The sequence below is a fragment of the Cupressus sempervirens genome, chromosome 1 (genome assembly GCF_028749045.1).
Source record: "Cupressus sempervirens isolate cs-2001-9-10 chromosome 1, ASM2874904v1, whole genome shotgun sequence".
NCBI classification, from domain to species: Eukaryota; Viridiplantae; Streptophyta; class Pinopsida; order Cupressales; family Cupressaceae; genus Cupressus; species Cupressus sempervirens.
This window is the reverse complement of record NC_143118.1, coordinates 339,063,247-339,083,976: the sequence shown is the minus strand read 5'-3', so window position 1 is coordinate 339,083,976 and position 20,730 is coordinate 339,063,247. Positions and strand designations below refer to the sequence as shown.

General features: G+C 35.9%; 2 protein-coding genes across 14 annotated transcripts in view; both read right to left on the bottom strand.

Annotated features, from left to right (window-relative positions):
• Window positions 1-5,739: 5,739 nt before the first annotated feature.
• LOC149577593 (uncharacterized) overlaps window positions 5,740-20,730 on the bottom strand; it is a 111,782-nt gene continuing 96,791 nt past the window's right edge. For 5 of the 11 annotated variants that reach the window (XM_089824565.1, XM_089824488.1, XM_089824513.1 and 2 more), the window contains 3 exons: window positions 6,926-7,068; window positions 6,588-6,769; window positions 5,740-6,470 (listed from right to left, as the gene is read on the bottom strand). In XM_089824565.1, the coding sequence (XP_089680691.1) occupies window positions 6,668-6,769; window positions 6,926-7,068 (245 nt within the window). In that variant the 3' untranslated portion in view covers window positions 5,740-6,470; window positions 6,588-6,667. The remainder of the gene's footprint in view (window positions 6,471-6,587; window positions 6,770-6,925; window positions 7,069-20,730) is intronic. The other 6 variants (XM_089824543.1, XM_089824505.1, XM_089824536.1 and 3 more) reach the window with 4 other exon arrangements.
• LOC149577594 (uncharacterized) lies at window positions 8,111-20,728 on the bottom strand. 3 transcript variants are annotated; one of them, XM_089824583.1, is made up of 3 exons: window positions 9,312-16,396; window positions 8,888-9,176; window positions 8,111-8,769 (listed from the first exon to the last, which is right to left on the bottom strand). In XM_089824583.1, exons 1-3 carry the CDS (start codon window positions 9,443-9,445, stop codon window positions 8,206-8,208), a joined length of 987 nt encoding a protein of 328 aa, XP_089680709.1. In that variant the 5' UTR covers window positions 9,446-16,396; the 3' UTR covers window positions 8,111-8,205. The 3 variants fall into 3 exon arrangements, 1 of the variants encoding a protein (XP_089680709.1); XR_016363670.1 differs by lacking the exon at window positions 8,111-8,769 and having other exon boundaries at window positions 9,041-9,176; window positions 9,312-10,745; window positions 10,877-20,728; XR_016363669.1 differs by lacking the exon at window positions 8,111-8,769 and having other exon boundaries at window positions 9,041-9,176; window positions 9,312-20,728.

The window sequence follows — 20,730 nt, the reverse complement described above, 5'->3', positions numbered from 1 at the left end:
ATAAATCTGATGTATTTTAAACTTTTAAGAAATGAAAATGTTTGGTTAAAAATGAGACTGTTAAAAAAATAAAATATCTCAGATCTGATAATGGTGGTGAGTATTGCAACAAAGAATTTGAAGATTATTCCTTCACTAATGGTATTCGTAGATAGAAAACTATTCCAAGGACTCCACGAGAAAATGGAGTAGTTAAATGCATGGCATGACAATAATTTAGTGTGCAAGGAGCATGAGGTTGCGTGTTAGGTGGCCCTCAAACATGTGGACAAATGTTGTTAATACTGTTGTATATTTGATTAATAGAGGTCCCTCTACTCCTTTGGGATGTGGTATTCCAGAGGAAGCATGGACTAGTGAGAAGACGAGTTATTCTTTTCTCAAAACCTTCGACTATGAAACATTTGCACATATAGATTTTGAAAATATAACCAAGCTAGAAGCTAAGTCAAAGAAATATGTATTTTTTGGATATGGCATTGATAAATTTGGTTATAAACTTTGGGATTTTGAAAATTGTAAAATTGTAAGAAACAAGATGTCATACTCAATGAAAAAGTGTTGTACAAAGATCTGTTGCAGCAGTATGAGAAGAAAGAAAATAATTATGTAGTGCTAGATGATACTCCAAAAGACGATGTTTCAAAAGCTCCCCATGATCTACAACAACAAATACCACATACCCCAGTGAATGATAGACTCTCCACAAGGCTAAGTAGATCTCTAGAAAGATTTTATCCTTCTTTATATTTTATTTTACTTATTGATGTTAGTAAACTTGAATGTTATGATGAAGTTGTGCAGGTGGATACAAAGATTCAGTGGGAGTCTGCAATAAAAGAAGAAATGGACTCTTTGTTGAAAAATAAGACATGAAATCTATACAAGTTGCCTGCAGGTTAAAAGGGTTTTACAAAATAAATGGGTTTACAAGTTGAAATAAAAGGTTGTAGGTAAGAAACAATTTCAAGTTAGGTTAGTGGTAAAAGGATTTGCACAAAAAAAGGCCATTGATTTTGATGACTTCTATTTGCATTGTTTTAAGTATTGTGGCTACTTAAGATTTGCATTGGGAGCATCTTGATGTTAAAACAACTTTTCTTCATGGTGATTTGGATGAAGATATATATATGGTATAGCCATAGGGATTTGAGGTCAAAGGTAAGGAGAACTTAGTGTGCAGAATGCAAAAAAGTTTAAATGGTTTGAAGCAAGCACCTCAACAATGGTATCTAAAATTTGACAGTTTTATGCATGAACATGAATACAATAGGTATTATTCAGATCATTGCATTTATTTTAAGAGGTTAGATGATGACAACTACATTATTTATATTTATATTTTGATGATATGCTGGTAGCTAGGTCTAACATTGATAACATTAAAAGGTTAGTACAATAGTTAGCACATTCATTTTCTATGAAGGATTTGGGGTAGTAAAAAAAATCCTTGGAATGAAAATTTGTAGAGATGGGAAGAACAGAAAATTGACATTGTCTCATGTTGATTATATTGAGGTGTTGCAACATTTCTCTATGGAGAATGCCAAAGTTGTCAACACACCTTTACCTGTGCATTTGAAATTGACTAAGGAGATGTGTCCAAAGACAAAAGAAGAAGAGGATAAGATGTCCAAGGTACTTTATGCTTCAGCTGTAGGAAGCTTAATGTATGATATGGTATGTACTAGGCTATATATTGCACATGCAGTCGAAGTTGTTAGCACCTAGGTATATGAGTCATCCAGGGTTTGAGCATTGGAATGTAGTCAAATCGATTCTCAGATATTTGAAAGGAACATCTGATAAGTGTTTACATTTTGGGGGCTCTACTACTAATTTATAGGGCTATGTTGACTCAGATTTGGCAAAGGATATTGATACCAGACGAAATACTACTAGTTATGTATTTACTGTTGGAGGGGAAACAATGAGCTAGGTTTCTCCATTACAAAAGGTTAATGCTTTATCCACTATAAAGGCAGAGTATGTTGCTTCTACAAAGGCAACCAAGGAGATGATATGGCTTCAGTTCTTCATGAAAGAATTGGGACACCCACAAAGGGGTAATTATTTGTTTACAAATAGCCAGAGTGTCATTCATCTTGCAAAGAATTTTGCTTTACATTCAAAGACAAAACACATATAGTTGCAGTACCATTTCATTCAGTTAGTTCTGGATGATGGATAGTTAAAGCTGGAAAAGACACAAACATATAATAATCTAGCAGATACGCTTGCCAAGGGAGTAACAAGGGAGAAGTTGAACTTCTCTTCAAGTTTGGTTGGTCTTCTAGATTGAACTGGATAGAAAAACAACACAGTGCAGGGTGGTTTGATCTTCTAGAGGGCGCTATAAGTTTAGTGGTGCTATGATCAGTCTCCAAGTGGGAGGTTATTGTTGTGGAGTCCATTCAACTCCAAGTGGAAAATTGTTGTGATGTGGAGCCTAATCGAACTTAGAGGTTTATTCGGTGCAAATTCCCCTCAGCTTATTTTTACAGGGGTTTGGGGGCAACACCTCTAGGATGGGGTCAAGGGACAGCACCCCTTGCGGGATCCTGGGATAGTGCCCCAAGTATGCTCCCTGTAGTAGTACAAGGTGGGGTCAAGGGGCAACACTCCTACGGGGGTTTTTGGGGGCATAAAGTCAAAAATAACCTTATATTGTAAAAGGTGTCAGTTGCTTTTATTCTATTGGATGACTTATTCTAACCCTAATTTTGTAAGCGGCAAAAGCTTGTATAAAATGGCCTGGGTTAGGTATTTCATGATGTAATATTGTAGCTTCTTGCAGTGGTATTGAGGTGTAAGGGATTGTGGATTGTAATCATTGAATAATAATAATATTGGACTTCTTGTTGGTGGACGTAGCTCAGGGATTGGGTGAACTACATTAAATTTTTGTGTTTTGTGTTCTCTTATTTGTGATCTATTATTTTATGATATTGGTTATATTTGCATGTAATTGTTATTATATCCATGGTTAATCCTAACATATTATTTTTCGCTTTTGTTTGATCATACATGTTGATGCAATAGCAAGGCAATATTTTTGAAGCAATTTTTGTAAAAAAAATTGAAAAATGCATATGCAGTTAAAATATTTGAAAACTATTAAAGCAAGGATCAACGACAAAATCTTTGACATAAGAATCCATTTAAAGACCACTATAGTTGATGATCTTGCAAAAGAACATGGGTATAAATGTTTTTGTTGGGATTTTATGGCTTATATTCCATACTCTAGTGCCACTTTTGGAGAGTAATTGTCACAAGTGACACAAGAGGTTGGAGGATTTTAATCATCTCAAGTTAGCTTCTCACTTTGAGATGATGTTTTGCTTGAGAAGAGTTTTTAGTTTCTTGTTTATTCTTGTTATTACTAACATGCTTGTAAATACATATATTGTGAGGTTTTGATTTGTGGAGGCAGGTAAGGGGTTTTGTGGAGTTCAATATGGATGGTTGTCCAGTAGCTTGCGAGACTGTGATTCGAGAAAACTCAGGAATCTCATATAAGGACTACACCTTTCCAAGGATTACGAGACAACTTGATAGAACTCTATTTGATTTAGGATTTGTTTCTTCAAAGAAGAGTTTCACAAAGATGTGTATACATTTCAACAAATTTTAAACTTTTAAGGAGGATTTCTCAAAAGATGAATTATGTGATTTCAAGAATAGAGATGTAGGACCAATATAATAAGGGGGAGGTTGTTAAATATAGTGTATTACATTGTTAATAAATGTATTACTGATTAGGTTAAATAGTTGGCCTGGAGGCAGTTTTACACTTTTGACTTCTTTCTGTCTCTCCAAAACTTAATTTAAATACCTATCAAATATAATATTATACACATTTCTCCACAACTTAATTTAAATACCTATCAAATGTAATATTATACACATTAGAAATAAAAGAATATTATATCGATTTTCATAACACTTCTCAGGATATTTTGGACTTTACGCTCTTAACTCTTGCACCCATTGGTGTCATTGGTAGCCACACTATTTTCCCAACAACTTATGCGTTCAATTGAATTCTAAAAATATTATGTTTTACAGTACGCCAGGCCAAAGAATCTGTTTGTTCCAGATATAATGTGCACCCTATGGTCTATATTCACTAACCCAAACACTTCATCTGTCACATGCTACCCTCAGGCAGAGAAAAAATCATGTACACGAGGGAAAAGCAGTTGAACTTTGAAATATGTTCCTAACTAGAAATTTGTTGAATGCAAACGGACACTCCTGTTTTCCTTCAATTGTGTGACTCTTCCTCATATATATAATTGGTGTCTTCATAAATGATGCTGCTGTATCATTGTAATCATCCTAATTTATTAATACAATTCTGGGATTCTGAAGTATTTTCTGTTCTATTTTATTTTTACATATCTACAATTGGTATCAATAAATTTGTCTGACATCTTTAATTTGTATTTTGTCCCTGTGAAGCTCGCTTACTTCTAACGTACTCAATCCGGGTTATTAGCCTGGGTAAAAGAGAAGCTCCCAGCTTTCAGGGTAATTTGCAGCTAATATTGTGTGCTTCTGCAAACGTCATATACTCATGGGATCTTGCTAAATAGGAGAAGTTTCCAAATTGCACATATTAGTCTATGCCACAGAGGTACGGAGAGACAAAAAGTTAAACCAAATGTCCGACTTGGAAGTTAGTTTAGTGTGTATCCCACCTACAAGTTCAGTTAGTCATTTTAAGTTTCTGTATCTATCATACGGTTAGTCATTCTAAATAAAGTTTTGTTTCTTCTATACGGTAAGGAAAACATAACAAAGAACAAAGCTTGCTAATGCAGAAGAAAAGACATGGGTTTTTGGTTGTATGCCAGAGACTTGTGAATACTTGCTGGAGATTTCCCCCTTCTGGTTTCTTCAAAGGAGATCTTGTATGTTGACTTGAGTGTGTGCTCTGTCGTTTCTTTTCATCTTTGCATGTTACACTAGTGTATATTTGTTCCATATGCTCTATAAGCATAAATCTACGCAGAAATCATACGACTGGATAAGATTTTTGATGAAATAGATATCGATTTGAACAAACTTACTTGAGGACCACATAACAAATAGAGTTATGTGTTTTCCGTTAGAGCAGTTACCCCTCCTTTTTTTAGATGTAATATCAATTTTGAAGTGATTTAGGATAGACTAATAAAGTTTGCATCGTGGAGATGCCATAGATAATAAGCATGAGTTCCAGTTCATTACTTTAGTGTCGAGTACTTCTGTATTTAATTGGGTGTATTTTTGTGTCAATGTTTCAACATTCTGGCATAGAGTGCTCTAGATTCAACTGTGTTATTTTGCATCGATGTCATGGATCATACTCAATTATCCAACATGCAATTTTGCATTGAATTTTCAAATCACATCCAATCCAGTAATTCAACACCCTGGTACAAAGTGCTTCTAGATTCAATCGTATATTTTTTGCATCATTGAGTATATGCACACAATTGAATTCATAAGCACTCTACAACAAAATAGTTTTAATTTACACAAGGCCTTGCAATTGCCTAGGTTAAAATTACTTAGAGATCTTGGATCATTGAATGTGATCGGAAAAGTGGATGCAAAAATACACATGGTGGAAACCGGAAGCACTATACCCTAAATAGTTTAATTTATGAAATGACTTGCAAGCCTGTTAAAAAATTATTCTTTGCAGGACACTATAACGGAAACAAATCAAAACAATTTTAACATCCATTGTAAGATAAATTTTTATTTTTTGATATAAATGAAATAATTGAATTACATCCCCCACTTCCACAGCCAGGGCATTATTTATGGGAAATAAATGATAGATGATTTGAACATTGGAATTGTCTTATGACAAGAACCCTTTTTAGTTGCAGAGGTGGTATAGGATGGATATTTTGAAAAGACCATTGAGCATTGAATTGGTCTATAACAAGAAATCATTTCTTCCATCAATACCAGCAAGAACAAGCCAAGATTACTTATCATTGAAATTATCAAAGCCCATTATGGATGATCTTCCACCAGGTGTGTTTTGCCAAACTGTAGCCACCATTACTTGTTGTAATTGAAATCTTCAAATGTTATTCTGAATGATCTCCAATTTGCGGGGTTTCACCAGTGTAACTTCATTTCTTGAACATCTATGGCCAATCAATCTTTTGAACTCCTGGATAATAATTTGCAATTTCAGTGGCCCTCAAAATCTTTCCAACACATGGAGTTTGATAACTTCAGTGTATAAATTACAGGAGGCTGGAAGGTTTATGCATCCATACATTCATCTCTTCAAACTCCTAGACAATGCTATAAAATTTTAGAGGCCCCCAATTACCTTACAAGTTCCAACACTGTGTTGGATACTTTCATAATGTAGTGGCAGTATCACAGCAGGCTGGAAGGTTTATGTATCCATAGATTCCCCTTTCAAACTCCTTATGTTCAGTAGAAGATTGTACCTGAAAAGAGAGTAACTTTTCATTGGTCAATTTTAGCTTAGGAAATACTTGAAAAAAACCATTCATCTTCATAAAATTTATGATACATGAAACTTGATAGTGCCTTCATTCTGAGACCTTTGTATTTTTTCTGGACTCACGCTATATCCTTGAATGGGTGGATATTATTTTTCATGAATCTTCTTTCTGAAAGGGCATCAGATATGATCAGTATATTCGCATGAACAGCTACTGATGTTTTCAAAACAGAACTTATGATAGAACAGCCCACATGAATGGCAACGAATCACATCTTCATCCTGCTCAACACAAAAAGAATCATCAAACTCTAGTTTCATTTAAACAGCCCTTATCTATATTGCAATAAATGTTGAATGATGCAAGAGTACATGCTACCATATATGAAACAAATCCCAAAGTTGTAAGTGCTTTATAACAAGATACTTTTTTCAAACCTGAAAAGGAAATATATGGCTGGAAGGGTTCAGGCACCTTGAACCAGCACCACACGGTTTTCCCTCTGAATAACATATGGAACAAAGTTGTGTGATATGTATATGCATCTTTTTCAACAGATCCTCCATTAGAATTGGAAGAGCTACAACACACAGCTTCACTGGTCAGTCACTATGCTGATTACTCCATAGACTCATACGCATGCAAAGATACTTAGATTACAACTGGAGATAGTACTTCTGAAATGATATGTTTACTATTAATTATAGAATAACAAATTTAAATCTAAGGAAACAAAAAGGTAGCACAACTCAAAGAATTATGAGTGATTGCCTTGGAGGATTCACTTAATACATCAATGAAATTACATGCCTAATTTCATTTCTACCCTTTGAAGTGATGTTTTTGATGCCCTCTCTACATGCACTGTTATAATTAAAGTACCTCTTGTTTTATAATGGTATCATATGTACCTTTTTTGTGGTTATCTAAAAAATTGTTGGCAGAAGTTTTCCATGGTCCATGAAGTAGATGTATGATAGCCTTTGATGGAGATATATATACAATTAAAGCCAAAAGCTATAAATCCAAAGACTTATGGCCTGTAGCTATAAATGTAAAGAGATTCCTCTAGAACACCTAGACAAATTTCAAAATAGATCCAAGGGAATGATCACATATGCATCATCCAAGCAATCGAGATTGTAAAAGCAATTGACAAGTTTCTGTAATGAAACAACTTGCACAATAGAAGAAAGAATATGAAATATTATATAAATACTCTATGCTCCACGGAGTTTCCGGGACGGGGACGTTTTAGGGGACGGGAACGTGTTTCCGGTACGGGTACGGGTCGAAGCCAAAATTTAGGGGACGGGACCTCAGGGGACGGCTATAAAATATAGGGGATTTTAAATTTTTTATATATGGAGAATTAGACTTCTTTAGAGATATATTTCTGATATGCATACCATAACAATGATAAATCATAACATTGATAAACCATTCACCATAGAATACATGGAAATTGAAAACTATTAAGATTAGAATCAAAATGAGAATATGATATGATGATATATCCGAATATCGCATACAATTAGCAAAAATGCCCAAAGGCTCCAAGTATCAATCTATCATCATCATGCATGAAATGAAAATCAAAATGACACAATGAAAGTAAATACTAGAAGTGTAAATGAGATGTCCAACTCCATAATAATCAAAAGCAATAATGTATCTGAGTATCTGAAAAGCAGAAAGCCAAATATATGGCTGTCCTCTAGGAATCTAAATCTCTATCTAAATCAAGATCATCATCAATCTCATCCTCTGAATCACTGGCAGGGGTAGGCAGAGGGTCCTCATCCAATGGAACTCCAAGCAGCCCTGGGGGTGTGTTATCCTCATCAATCTGCAATGCATCCTCAGGATTAACATCCCAACGTAGTGCTGGAGTCTGTCGATACTCAAGACTCTGTCGCTCCTGTAGTCGCAATACACTATGAACAGCCACAAGCTTCTCTGATCGTCTAGAGGTAAGGTTGTTCCTCTTGACCGATTGAATGAAGCTATATGTAGACCAATTCCTCTCTGCAGCAGAGGAACTCGCAACCTGTGAGAGAAGACGGGTGGCAAGGGCTTTCAGCTCAGGTGCATCTCTACCATGCCATGTCCACCATCCAATCGGGTCCTTTTGAGCTAATGTAGCTCTATCAGTCCTCGCCTCTGGTCTACCAAATGTTGGACCACGAAGATTGGCAAAGTCAAGCCATTGCCCTCGAATTTTCGCAGCATCCTCTGCACTATACATTTTTGAAAGGGCCTTGAAGAAGCCGTCCTTCACCTATATTGAACAAACAAAAATTAGGAAGTGAGAACTTAGAGTTTATAAACTTTACAAATAAAATAAAATATTTAAAAATGTATTATAAAATCAGAATTCTTTAATAAATTAAACTCACCTCCTCATCATTAGATGGAAGCACTCTCCCAGGCCTTGGTGCATACCATTTTGGATTGACTGCATAGGCTGCCATATGAAGTGGGTTGTTCATAGTGTTCCACCTTTTCATTACAATGGGCTTAAGATGCTCCTCATAGAACTCCAAAGTAGGTTCCTTATCTTTAACAGCTTGCTTGATCTGCCCAAGCATGCTATCAAAAGTCTCATAAATCTCTCCAAGGCTAGGAGAGTCAGTATCAGCATATCTAATGACCTGCACAATAGGGTCAATGAAGGAGCAAATGTATCTGCAAATGAAAGAAAATTGCAAGTGAGAAACATAATATGTTAAAAAAATCAGCAAGTGCTTAAATCAAATTTTTTTTTTTATTAAATCAGCAATAATAACAATTATGATATCCACCAATTCTTAAGTTTCTTACCTCATTGTGGTCCACCAATGTTCATCTAGGATTCTTCGTTTGACAAGTCTTCCATCTGGGGTGCTTGATTCATGCCATCTATTCCACTCTGCATTGACCACCATGGATTGTAAGGCCTCTTGGACCTCAAGCATCCTCTCCAACAAAATGAAGTAGCTAGCATATCAAGTCTCCACAGGCTTGAGGAATTCTTTTTTGGAAAATGTCCTAAATAATGCAAGAGATGTGTGATGATTGCAAATAAACATTTGCACGTCTCTAGCCTCAAACACCATAGTCTTTATCCAATCAATTTTCCCAAAGTCCTTCAAGGTGTTATTCAATGCATGTACACAACATGGGGTCCAAAAAATGTGTCTATAGGTGCTCTCTACTATCAATCCAGCTGATTTACACACACGGGCTGAATCAGTGACTACTTGCACAACATTTGAAGTCCCTACCTCTTCTATAGCATCCTTCAAAATCTGAAATTGGAAGGATGCATCCTTCTTTTTTCCCGAACAATCAATGGCTCTAAGAAAATAGGCCCCTGCTGTACTAGTGACAATAAGATTGATGAGTGGCCGATGTTTGATATCGGTCCAACCATCCATGATAATAGAACATCCATCACTCATCCATGTTTGCCTCATATCCTCCATCAAAATGTTTACTTTTGAGTACTCTTTGTCAAGGATAGTGGTGCGTAATTTAGTCTCTCCTGGTGGTACAAATGAGGGACCAGCAGCATAAATATCTTTGCACATTTGTTTATAGAATGAGGAACGAGAAACATGGTATGGTATGCCATGAGCAACAAGAAATCTGCCAATGGACTCTTCAGCTCTATCTTTTGCTTGTATGTTAAATAAATCAGCCACATTGGTATCTCTCTTAGTGTTGGCCTTTCCCTTCCCTTTACTAACAGTGCTAGTGGGAGTCAATGAGGGTGTGGGTGTGCTACTCATAGGACCCCCGGATTTCAATAACTCCCCCTCCACATACAACCTATTGGCCTCAAGTTTTTCTTCCTCCGTAATTTTTTTGCAACCTTTCACCCCTTGCCCACCTATCCATAAAAGATGGCAATACACTCTTGTGTAGCTCCCAAAATAATGCTTCTTACATAAATGACACTCCCATTCCCTACTACCCCCCGAATTTTTCTTCTTATTCTTGTCTACTTTTGTGGCAAATTGTAGGAGAGGTTTCTTAGGGTTGAATGGGCCTTTGGCATATTGTTTTAAGGCTTTGGAAGGGCACTCAAATGGATTAGGCATAGGGACATCTACATTAGGCTCATCAATGGCTGCCCTAGGTCTTTTTCTTGATCTTTGTAATTGTGACACTTGAGTTTCTTGCATGGCAACTTCCATGCTATCACTACTTCCCTCACTCTCACTGCTGCTCATGTTTTTGCCTTTGGATTTTACAATGATTTATAGTATACTGCTGCAAGTTATAGAAAAAAAAAAATTTCAATGTTCCATTAACATGCCCTCTTTATGTCATTGAAAAAAATGAAAAATGACAACAAACAACAATGAAGTTTGAATCAAACAAAAAGAAAATAAAAAACATACCTGGAATGAAGTAGAAATGAAGGCAAAACTTTCTCTTCCACCTCCAAAACACACTTCTCTTTTGTTGTTGTTGAATGTTCAATGTTTTCCTCTTCCTCTTCCCAACTTGCAAACAACTCCAAATGAGCAATGAACTCCAACTTTAACTATTTAAGAAGACACATTAGGGTTAACAACTTAACATCCATGTGGGCCCTAGGCGGAATAGAAAAGATTAAATTTTTTTTAAAAAAAACCATTTTTTTTAACTTTTTAACTCACCCGCGGCCGGCTGGAAAATAGGGGACGGCGTGGGCAAAAGGGTACGGGCGAGGGACGGGAACGCCGTCCCCGGTACGGAAATCCGTACCCAAGTTTCCTACGAAATTTTTTTTTGAGTTTCGGGGACCGTCCCCTTTCCCCTCAAAAAGGGACGTCGCAGGGTACGTCCAAAATCCGTACCCGCGTCCCCGTTTCGTACCCGGTACGGGTACTAGGGTACAGAGGCAGGGGACGCGTCCCCGTGGAGCATAGTAAATACTTGATAATAACTGAGAGTAATAGGCCACTTCGAGGGGGCAACCTCCAAATATCTCAATGAGAACACACTTCACAATATGATGATGAAATAAGACTCACAACCTCCTATATATACCTAATTATGCTTAGGTTGAATAGACACAACCCTTCGTAACACCTAGGCCGACCTACCTACCTAAATAATAATATAATAATGATAACATTACTTAATTAAGGATTAAGATAACCACAAGTTGACTATTCATAACCCTATATACACCAACATTAAGGATGTAGCATGCGCCCTCTCTTGAAAGAAGCATTGTCCTCAATGCTAACCAAGTGTGGATTCTTTTGAATGAACTCCTCATCCTCCCATGTGGTCTCTTCAACTATTAAATTCTTTCATTGGATGAGATACTAAGTCAAGGTTCTATTCCTCAGCTTCTTTGTGTGTGTTTGAAGAATGCACTCTGGTTCCAAAATTATCCTTCTTTCTTCATCAAGTTCTGGTAGTATTGTTTGAGTAGGACCATTCTGCCCAATTACCTTCTTCAAACAAGAAACATGAAAAACTAGATGTATCTTTGTTGTTGGTGGCAACTCAAGCTTGTAGGCAACACTACCAATCTTTTGCATGATTTGGTATCGTCCATTATATCTTGGGGACAAATTATTATTCTTTTTTTGTTGCTTCATTGAGATTTGTTCATAAGGTTGCAATCTCAAGAAGACCCAGTCCCCATCTTCAAAATTTATTTCACTACGATGTTGGTCCGTTGCTTGTTTCATTTGATTTTGTGCCATAGCTAATTCTCCTTGAGTCCTGAAAGTACTTGCGTTGATGAAGCAAGTGGTCCTCTACTGCTTGAACTCTTGGTGACACCTTTAATGATGATGTGATGGAAGGAGGATGATATCCATAAAGTGCCAAAAATGGAGACATTTTTGATGAGCTATGAAAAGAAGTATTGTACCACCATTTTGCAAGAGGTAGCCAATCTACCCATTGAGATTGTTTTTTTGAAGTGAACCAACGCAGATATCCTTCCAAACATTTATTAACCACCTCAGTTTGCCCATCTGATTGAGGATGGTATGAAGAACTATGAGCCAATTGAGTACCCAAACATGAGAATAAATCTTTCCAAAAGTGACTAGTAAAGATAGGATCACGATCACTAACAATAACCTTAGGTGTACCATGTAGCTTTTGGATATTCTCCAAGAAAACTTTTTCCACTATACTTGCTGTAAAAGGATGTGATAATGCAATAAAATGTGCATATTTAGTGAGGTGATCAACTACTACCATGATGACATTATGACCTTTAAATTTGGGAAGCCCTATGATGAAGTCCATGGAGACCTCTTCCCAACATTGGCTAGGAATAGATAAAGGCTGCAAAAGACCTGGTGTCTTAATTGTTTCCACCTTATTTCTTTGACAAACCAAACATTCAGCCACGAATTTTTGAACATCACCTTTTAGCCCTTCCGAAAAAAATCTTGCTTGACTCGATTATTTGTCTTCAAAAATCCTGAATGACCACCAATTGGAGACTCATGTAGTTCTTTGAGAATTTTGTGTTTAAGAGTGGAATTCTTGCAGAGATACAAGTGCTCTTTATACCAAAGAATATCCCGCTTTAAACAAAACTTACCTGAACTACTAGGGTCACTTTTTATTTGTTGGATGAGATTACTTGTTGCAACATCATTTTGCCACTCTTCTTTGGTTTCTACCACCCAATTTTCTTGTAATATTGAAAAGGCACACAATAAGGCTTCATCTTTTTCATCCTTCCTGAAAAGTGCATTGGCCACAATATTTTCCTTCCCTTTCTTGTATACAATTTCAAAGTCATATCCCAACATCTTAGTGACCCATTTTTGTTGCTCTTCTAACGATAGTCTTTGTTCCAAAAAATATTTTAGGCTATCATGATCTCTTTTAACCTTGAAGTGTTAACCCATTGAATAAGACCTCCATTTTTTAACTGCATGAATGATTGCTAACATTTCCTTTTTGTAAATAAGTTTGAGTTGATTTTTACCTTTTAATTGACGACTCTCAAAAGCAATTGGTCAACCTTCTTGCATGAGAATTGCTCCTATCCCATTTCCAGAAGCATCACATTCCACAATGAATTCCTTCATGAAGTCTAGAGTGGCAAGCACTAGAGTTGTACACATAGCCTTCTTCAATTGCTCAAATGATACATTAGCAAATTCATTCCAATGAAAATAATCTTTCTTCAGTAGAGTTGTAAGGGGTGCTGCTATATGACCATAATTCTTCACAAATCTTCTATAGTATCCTATCAATCCCAAGAAACCCCTCAACTTCTTAATAGTTTTTGGAATAGGCCATTCCATGATAGCCTTAATTTTGTTAGGGTCCACCTTTACTCCATGTGAAACTATGTGTCCCAAATACTCCACCTCCTTAAGACCAAAAGCACACTTGGATGGCTTAGCATAGAGTTGATGATCTTCAAGTAATTATAATGCTTGATCAACATGCTGCACATGTTCTTCCCAAGTCTTGCTATAAATTAATATATCATCAAAAAACACTAACACAAACTTTCTCATGAACTTAAAAATGGAATTTGTCAAACTTTGGAATATAGATGGTGCATTGGTAAGACCGAATGGCATCACCAAAAATTCATAATGACCCTCATGAGTTCGAAATGGTGTCTTACAAATATCTTCCTCCTTAATCCGAATTTGGTGATAACCTGATATAAAATCTAACTTGGTAAAATACATAGCTCCATTTAATTCATCTAGAAGATCATCGATGACTAGAATAGGGAACTTATCTTTAATGGTGTACTTGTTGAGCACTCTATAATCTAGACACATGCACCAAGTTTCATCCTTCTTACGCACTAGCACAACAAGTGAGGAGTAAGCACTTTGGCTATGTCTGATAATTCCTGCCTCTAGCATTTCCTCAACAATTTTTTCTCTCTCACTTTTTTGTATGTGTGGGTACCTATAAGTCCTAATGTTTGGTGGCTGGCTCCCTAGAACTAGTTGTATGGCATGGTCATGATCCCTCTTAGGAGGAAGTCCTTTAGGCATATCTCCAAGAATCGTTGAGTGACGATCAATTACTACTTGTAAATCTAGATGAGTAAGAGCATTAGATTGAGAAACTTCTAATGAACATAGTTGGGCCACAAATCCATCCGCATCTTTTTTAAGAAGCTTTTGCATTTGATGAGAAATTGCCATCTATGGGGATTTTTCCTTCAATCTCGTTAGCTCTACTACCTTTCCTTTTGATTGAAATCACATGAATAGTTCTTGGAAGTTCATCTCAATTGTTCCCAATGTAGTAAGCCATTGTACTCCCAAAACAATATCCACTGCACCCATGGATATTGCATACATTAGGATATCAAGTTGATAATCTCCCATTAATAATTTGATGCTATGACACTTCCTTGAACAACTAACTGTGCCCCCATTTGCAATCAAACCCTGGAACTTTGGAGTTGGATATATAAAACAATTTAGAAGAGTTGCCAACTTTTTGTTGATGAAATTATGAGTACTACCTGAGTCGATCAATACTGTTACTTTCTACTTCTTTAAGAAACCCACTACCTTGAGAGTTTGTGGTGCACTAAAACTTGAAAGTGCATGACAAGAAATGATTGGTTGAGAATGATGCGATTCCTCACCTGACTCCCTATCCTCCTCTGATATGGGCTCATCCTCTTCTTCCTCACTTGGACCTTCAATGTAGAACAATTTTTTTTCACTACATTTATGTCCTCGACTATATTTTCTATCACAGTTGAAACACAACCCTTTTGTTCTTTTCTCCTCAATTTGTTGTGGAGTCAACCTAGTAGGTTGAGGAAGAGAAGGTGTTGAATATCCTTTTTCTCTTGTCACATTAGCCCCTTGCTTTCTAGGAATCAAGAACTTCTCCTCTACCCTGTGTGTGAATATAAAAGACTCGTTTACTAAGCTGGGACAAAACATGCGTACCTCATGTTGAATGTGATCCTTGAGACCACCCAAGAATAAATCATTCAAGTTCTCCTCTGTAATTGTATCCACTCTTAAGGATAGATTTTGGAATTTTTGAATATAATCCTTAATTGATCCTGTTTGTTGAAGCTTAGCAAGTTGGCTAAAGAAGTTTTCTGTTACACTATTGCTATATTGTGCTTGGAGTTCTTCTATAAAAATTGACCATGATACTATGAGAAACCTTTTTCCTCCTATGAGTACAAAGCCAATGATACCAAATGAATTGATCTAGTTCTAGATATAAGGAAGCCATCATGACCTTTTGTCTATATGGGATTTGATGTACTTCAAAAAAATTCTCCATTTGATTTATCCATGTTAGAGGATCCTTGCCATCAAATTTGCACATATCTACCTTTGGAAAAAAATTTCTAGATCCCATAGGATTAACAAAATTTGTGTCATTATTACTCGACTTGAAGGTTTCACCTTGATTGCTTGAGAGCTCCTTCCTTGTTTCATTCATATAGGTGCTTAACATGCTTCGTATATTTGATATATCTCCTTGTAGGTCACACATATCCCTCTTAACCTCTTCCTTGAACTTACTAAGTTCCTCATTGGGATTGCTATCCTCGGTTGCTTCCCAATCTTGATTAGAGGATTTCCTCGGTGTGGTAGCATTCTTTTTGCCTCTTCTTGAAGGCCTCATCATGATGGAAACCAATGTTTTTGAAATAAATCACACAAATGAAATGTAAATTCTCTGATTTATTTATTTATCTTTTACTATAACTTACTAGGGCCAAGATACCCTTACTCGGAGAAAATCCCCAAAAAAATTAGCAAATTTGCTGCCTTGAGAGAGAATTTTCCTAATTTTGCAATATCTTTCTTTTTTTTGGTTTTCAATTTCTCCAAGCTTTGAATTTAGGCTCCTTTACTATTATTGAAAACCCCAATACAAGTTATACTCCAATTTGGCAGGATGTGAGAGTCATGAAGATCTTAATAAATTGTGTAAAAATAGTAATTCTGTAATAATTTTCTCAAATTTGCTCCACTTCCTCTAAATTTTGGACTATAGCTTCTTTAATATGGTCTTCAAAAACCCTTTAAAAATCTTTAAAATTTTTGCTAAAATCTGAAAGTTATGCTCTTCCCAAAATCGACCCAATGTTGAGAAAAAATCTCGCCTCGATGGTGCCAAGATCATGCTCTGATACCACTTGTAATGAAATAACTTGCACAATAAAAGAAATAATATAAAATATTATATAAATACTTGATAATAACTGAGAGTAATAGGCCATTTCGAGGGGGAAACCTCCAATATCTCCAATGAGAACACACTTCACAATATGATGATGAATTAAGACTCACAACCTCCTATATATACCTAATTATGCTTAGGTTGAATAGACACAACCCTACATAACACCTAGGCCGACCTACCTACCTAAATAATAATTTAATAATGATAACATGACTTAATTAAGAATTAAGATAGCCACAAGTTGACTATTCATAACCCTATATACACCAATATTAAGGGCGTAGCAGTTTCATAAAAGACTGAAAATCTGTACTCAAGGATTAACACTTCATAGAGGAACGCTTGAACTGGTAGTTGGTGACACTGAATCCTGTTTACTCTAATGATTAGTAATGCTAGGGAAGATGACCAAGTGTTGCAGCACAGTGCATTGGTGAACCGGCTACTCAAAAAACCTTGAGTGTTTTTTATTGTGTTGGTGCTTGTGCCAATAATGTTATTCTGGTTGTCCCTTGACGGAGATAAATAAAGAATGTGGCAAAGAAATAAAAAATCACCACTTTCTCTTTATTTAAATCCAGAGGTCGACAAGACAAAAGAGCAAAGATTGTCCAATGTGTTGAGGAAAAATTAGTAGAATGCTTTTAATTTCAGGAAGCAAGCAGTTTATGTACAGTGTTTTGTCTCAACTATATCTATGTTTTGAGGGTTTTAACTTTTAGCTGAATTACTAATGAGGAGTGTCAAGCGTTTAGACTGAACCCAAAATATCCTCAGCTAGATTGGATGATTTAACAAGTTCTTCTAATTTGTCCACCCTTAGTAAGACCAATGTGCTTTAAAAAAGTTAATTAGATGTTTTTAGTTTCAGAAAGCAAACAGTTTATGTATGATGTTTTGTCTCCCTACAATTTGTCTCAAGTATAGCTAGGTTTTGAGTTTTGAATTGAATTACCAATGATGAGAGTCAAATGTTAGGATTGAACCCATAATATGCTCACCCAGATAGGATGAATTTACAAGTGCTTCCAATTCCTCCACACTTAGTCTGACCTTCACTTATGATGGACACAACATAAAGGAGTGAGGTATTTTTAACATTTTGCTCATATTTTAGACACATAGCCTTGTACTTCTAGTTCAGACTTACCAAATCTTATAGGCTCATGCTTAGTAAAAAATCACATTTCTGGAGACTGGCATGTTTAATTTTATTGATGCTTGAAAAGTTTCCATAGAATTATTTCTTAATATTTTGCAGAAGGATCTCACCCATCAGCTTGTGATTATCAGACAAAATTGAACACTAGTAGTAGAAATGTGTGGCTCAAGCTAATTATTTCCAAGCAAGCACAATTCTCACAATTCCATGTTGCTATATACTTCGACAATGAGCTACCTTGCAAACCAAGGGTAAATTTTGTTTTGAATTTTTCGTTGGCATTGATTGTGTTATTATTATGCACTGGCCTATATTTTATGCTTTTCATTGTTAGGAAACCTAGTGTTCAGGACAACAGATTAGGTCAACATGCAGTAGATTGATAGACAAAGAGGATCACAACAGGGGAAATCTAATTGGGAACTATTAGATTTTTCTGCACATTCCATTATCATACCTTATCCTAAATAATAACATTAATGAATTAGGGATCCAGAAAAGTATGGTGCTAAACCTGATATACCCAAAAACTGCCACTTCATATAACAAAGAAACGTATATTTTCTTCATATTTATGCTGTACACCCATTGTTTATAGTCTATGGCATATGTAAATTAAAGGAGCTTGTTGAATATGGACCTCACCCTCCTCTAGGGTAAAGTGTAAACTAGTGCCAAATACATTATCAAGGAGGATGACTAGAGATTTGATCTTTGTTACTTGAGAAAGAGCAGCAATTGCCATCCAGAGTTAGCCTAAAAGGTATAAGATCAATTATAGCAATTCACATTTTTTGAAACACTTTCAATCAAGTTATTCATTTTAGCTTGCATCTTTTTGCTGGAGAGATTTCAATATTGGAAATTTTACTCCCTTTAGTTGATGACCAAGTTTTCAAAAGATGTTCATGAAGGGGGATAGAATCAGAATCGTGTCATACTTGACATTCTGAGTAGATTTTTCAATCATCTAGTCCTACAGCGCTGATTTTGATGCCAGGTATAAAAAATGCATGATTGCAAAACTTGCTGAGAAAAGCATGGCCAAACAAGAGAATTAGAAGAATTGATATTATAGGACCATGGATTGTTGTCTTTAGAATTGACTTGGTAAAAGGATGTTTGCATTCTGATACAAAGATCACTACAATATACCCTCTATCTAGTATCATGTTGATCTTTTGAGAATGCCTTTCAGTTAGTATTGTTGACTCTTCCTTACCAAAAGGGTCCAACAAGTTTCAAGGAATCCTCTAGATGATTGAAATCAGTAGATTGAATTTTTCTGAATTTGTTTCTCCCTTGGAGATGAGGGTTTCATCTTTCTGAATTTGTTTCTCCTTTGAAACTTAGTTACTCGGTTCTCCCCACAGCCCTTCGAACCAGGAGAATTCTGAACTGGTCCTTGGTTCTGGTCCCAGTTCCCTTTTAGGTTCCATTTGGGTTCGAACCCAGCCAAGCTGGTTCCTCTAGGCCAAACCTAGGTAGAACCATGCTCGAACCAGGGCAGACCCAGGCAGACCAAGTGCAAACCAGGTACAGTTCCACTGAGATGCATTCTATAATTTAGTGCAGAAAATGTCTATTACAGAATTTGAATAAAGATCTTTAACATTAAAAAACAAAAATTGCTTGAGTTCAGATATCTATTACATCAAATTAAGCTAGAACTCAATATATCTTCCAGTGAAATTTTAAATTTTTATATCCAATTGCTGATAATGACCCCTGTCCGATTAATTGGAAGCTTTCTATCGTGATAAATGATGATTACAAGTTTATAGCGTTTTTGTTGTTTTTATGATACTATGTGGCATTCTAATCTTAATTCATTCTTCTTGGCTGCATACATATGTATGTATAATTTTTACATCTGTTTGTACTAACGAATCCAAATGAACCCAAACTGCATTTCAAAATTTTGTCATACCAGTGAACCAGTTCTTCGAACCCGAAGTTGAACCCGAACTCAAACCGGTAATAGCTTTGGAGATGAGGGCCTATCTCTCATGTTGAAATGCCTTATAATCATACTAGTTGAGGAACTATCTCCCATGCATAAAAATTCATCAATATATCTATAATGGCTAGAATTTGTTACTAAATTACATTCATATGAATTTTTGGGACATTTGACCAACCATTTCACCTTGTCAAAGATATCTCTGTTTCTGCTTACATGGATAGTCAAATCAGTTTGCCATCAACAATTTTGAATTAACTACATGTCTCTGTACTGTGGCACTTAAATAATCATCATTCTGTGTGTAGCTACTGTAAATTTCAAATAACGTTTTGTTGAAACCTTTGTTTTTAGGTACTCTTGCTCTGACAAATTTTAAGGCCCTTTCCTTGTGATAGCATGTTAAAACTAATAAATCAATGTTGGACATAATACGGGATTGATTCAGCGTGGTGTTATTTTACTTGTCCAGCATAAGATAGCAAAAAGGTTAATTAGGTTTCTCATTTTCTTAGAGAAGTTAGTCATCAAGACAACTCTTTCTTCCTTAGGTACTTGTAATGGTATCCATATCCGTTTCCTTGGTCACATTCTGACTTTATTGTGTTTGTTAATCAAAGAAGGAATCGCCAAATTTGTTAACTTTATTGGCCAATAAACAAATCTGCCCATCATTTTTTTCTAGATAGTATATATTTTTAATCTATTTGTCAAGATTTCAATCACTCCCTTAGACAGGGTCATTCTAAGGAGAGCTTTTCTGGGGGAAGGGGAAGGTGGGTTACAGAAAGAAATGGAATGAAATATCAACTAAAACATCCAAAACATGTCCAATCTGAGTAACAAATACATCAGAAAAAGGTACTGATGAACCAATAAAACCAGCTGAAAAACAATGAATAACACCATAGAACAAGAAACCATTTATGTGCCTTCAGTAGCAAGGAAACATAAGA

Bases quoted from the DNA above. Each gene is read 5' to 3' on its own strand.
- LOC149577594 (XM_089824583.1), bottom strand. From the start codon at position 9,445: ATGCTTGAGGTCCAAGAGGCCTTACAATCCATGGTGGTCAATGCAGAG. The intron at 9,177-9,311 runs GTAAGAAACTTA...TTTCATTTGCAG, and splicing joins CATTGGTGGACCACAATGAG to ATACATTTGCTCCTTCATTG. The intron at 8,770-8,887 runs GTGAGTTTAATT...TGTTCAATATAG, and splicing joins TTCCATCTAATGATGAGGAG to GTGAAGGACGGCTTCTTCAA.